The 938-nt window shown below is 65.6% G+C and overlaps 1 protein-coding gene across 1 annotated transcript in view; it reads left to right on the top strand.

Moving 5' to 3' along the window:
* The window catches only part of MNEG_9935 (hypothetical protein), a gene marked incomplete at both ends in the record, with an annotated part of 2,240 nt that extends 1,872 nt beyond the window's left edge, over window positions 1-368 (top strand). The window contains one exon of the mRNA XM_014041592.1: window positions 195-368. Within this exon, the coding sequence (XP_013897046.1) occupies window positions 195-368 (174 nt within the window). The remainder of the gene's footprint in view (window positions 1-194) is intronic.
* Between the last annotated feature and the right edge of the window lie 570 nt (window positions 369-938).

Here is a 938-nt window from a genome sequence, read left to right as displayed (position 1 = left end):
GTGCGCGGCCCGCGGCCCGCGGCCCGCGGCAAGCTGCGGCGTGCGCCGCACGTCGAATCTTGCCTCGAGGCGTGCGGCTTCCCCTCGTCACGCCGTCTGTCGGCGCCGCTGGCGGGACCCTTGGCTCCGCCCCGCTGCCGATTCCTGGCCCACGCCCACCTGAGTCTGTACCCCCGCCTCAAACCAACCCCCAGACGTGGCAGTTTGGGCGCTACGTCACCGCGGCATGGCGCGCCGGCTACGCTGTCAGGGAGGAGGTGGTGGGGGCGTTCGACAGCGAATCCGCGGCGACCTACGCCGCGCGCTGCACCCACGCGGTGCCGCTCGAGAGGATCCTGCTCATGGCGCAGCAGTGGCACCGGGGGTGACCGCGCCCTAGGAGAGGATGGCCTGCCGGCAGCCGCAGCGCGCGCCGCCCGGTGTGTGGCTGCTATTCACGCCTCAACGCCCTTGCGGGGGATTGCCAGGGCTTTGCGAAATTCGCGGTCTGCCAGCCCTGCATGGGCAGCTGGCCTGGGCTCAGCGGCCTCGTCACAAGCACCCACCGCATTTGGTGTGTTTGACTGACTGCTGACCGCATGTGCGCAGCCGCCTCATAACTGCAAAATGGACTATAATGTGCACCGCTGTGAGCCTTAAACAGGCAGCTTCTTCACTGGTCTCCCGGCACTGGCTGCCAGGAATATGATGCTTGCATCGGCATGTATAATTGGCAACAGTGAGCCTGCGATGTGCTCACGCTTGGCCGTCAAACCAATGTGCTTGTCGCTTGGTGCCTCTTTTGCTGAAAAAGGTGTCCACATATGCAGCGAATCGGCACGAGTACGCAGCAAGGCTGCCGTGAGGCAGGGTCGGTGCAGCCCTGCCGCTGCAAACGTGTGGCGGCGCGCTGAGGACGCTGCCCTTGTCCAGCCACCTTTGACTCAAACACTCGTGTC

Source organism: Monoraphidium neglectum, assembly GCF_000611645.1.
Source record: "Monoraphidium neglectum strain SAG 48.87 unplaced genomic scaffold scaffold02118, whole genome shotgun sequence".
Lineage (NCBI taxonomy): Eukaryota > Viridiplantae > Chlorophyta > Chlorophyceae > Sphaeropleales > Selenastraceae > Monoraphidium > Monoraphidium neglectum.
The sequence above is the reverse complement of the archived record's forward strand: the minus strand, read 5'-3'. Positions and strand labels throughout refer to the sequence as shown.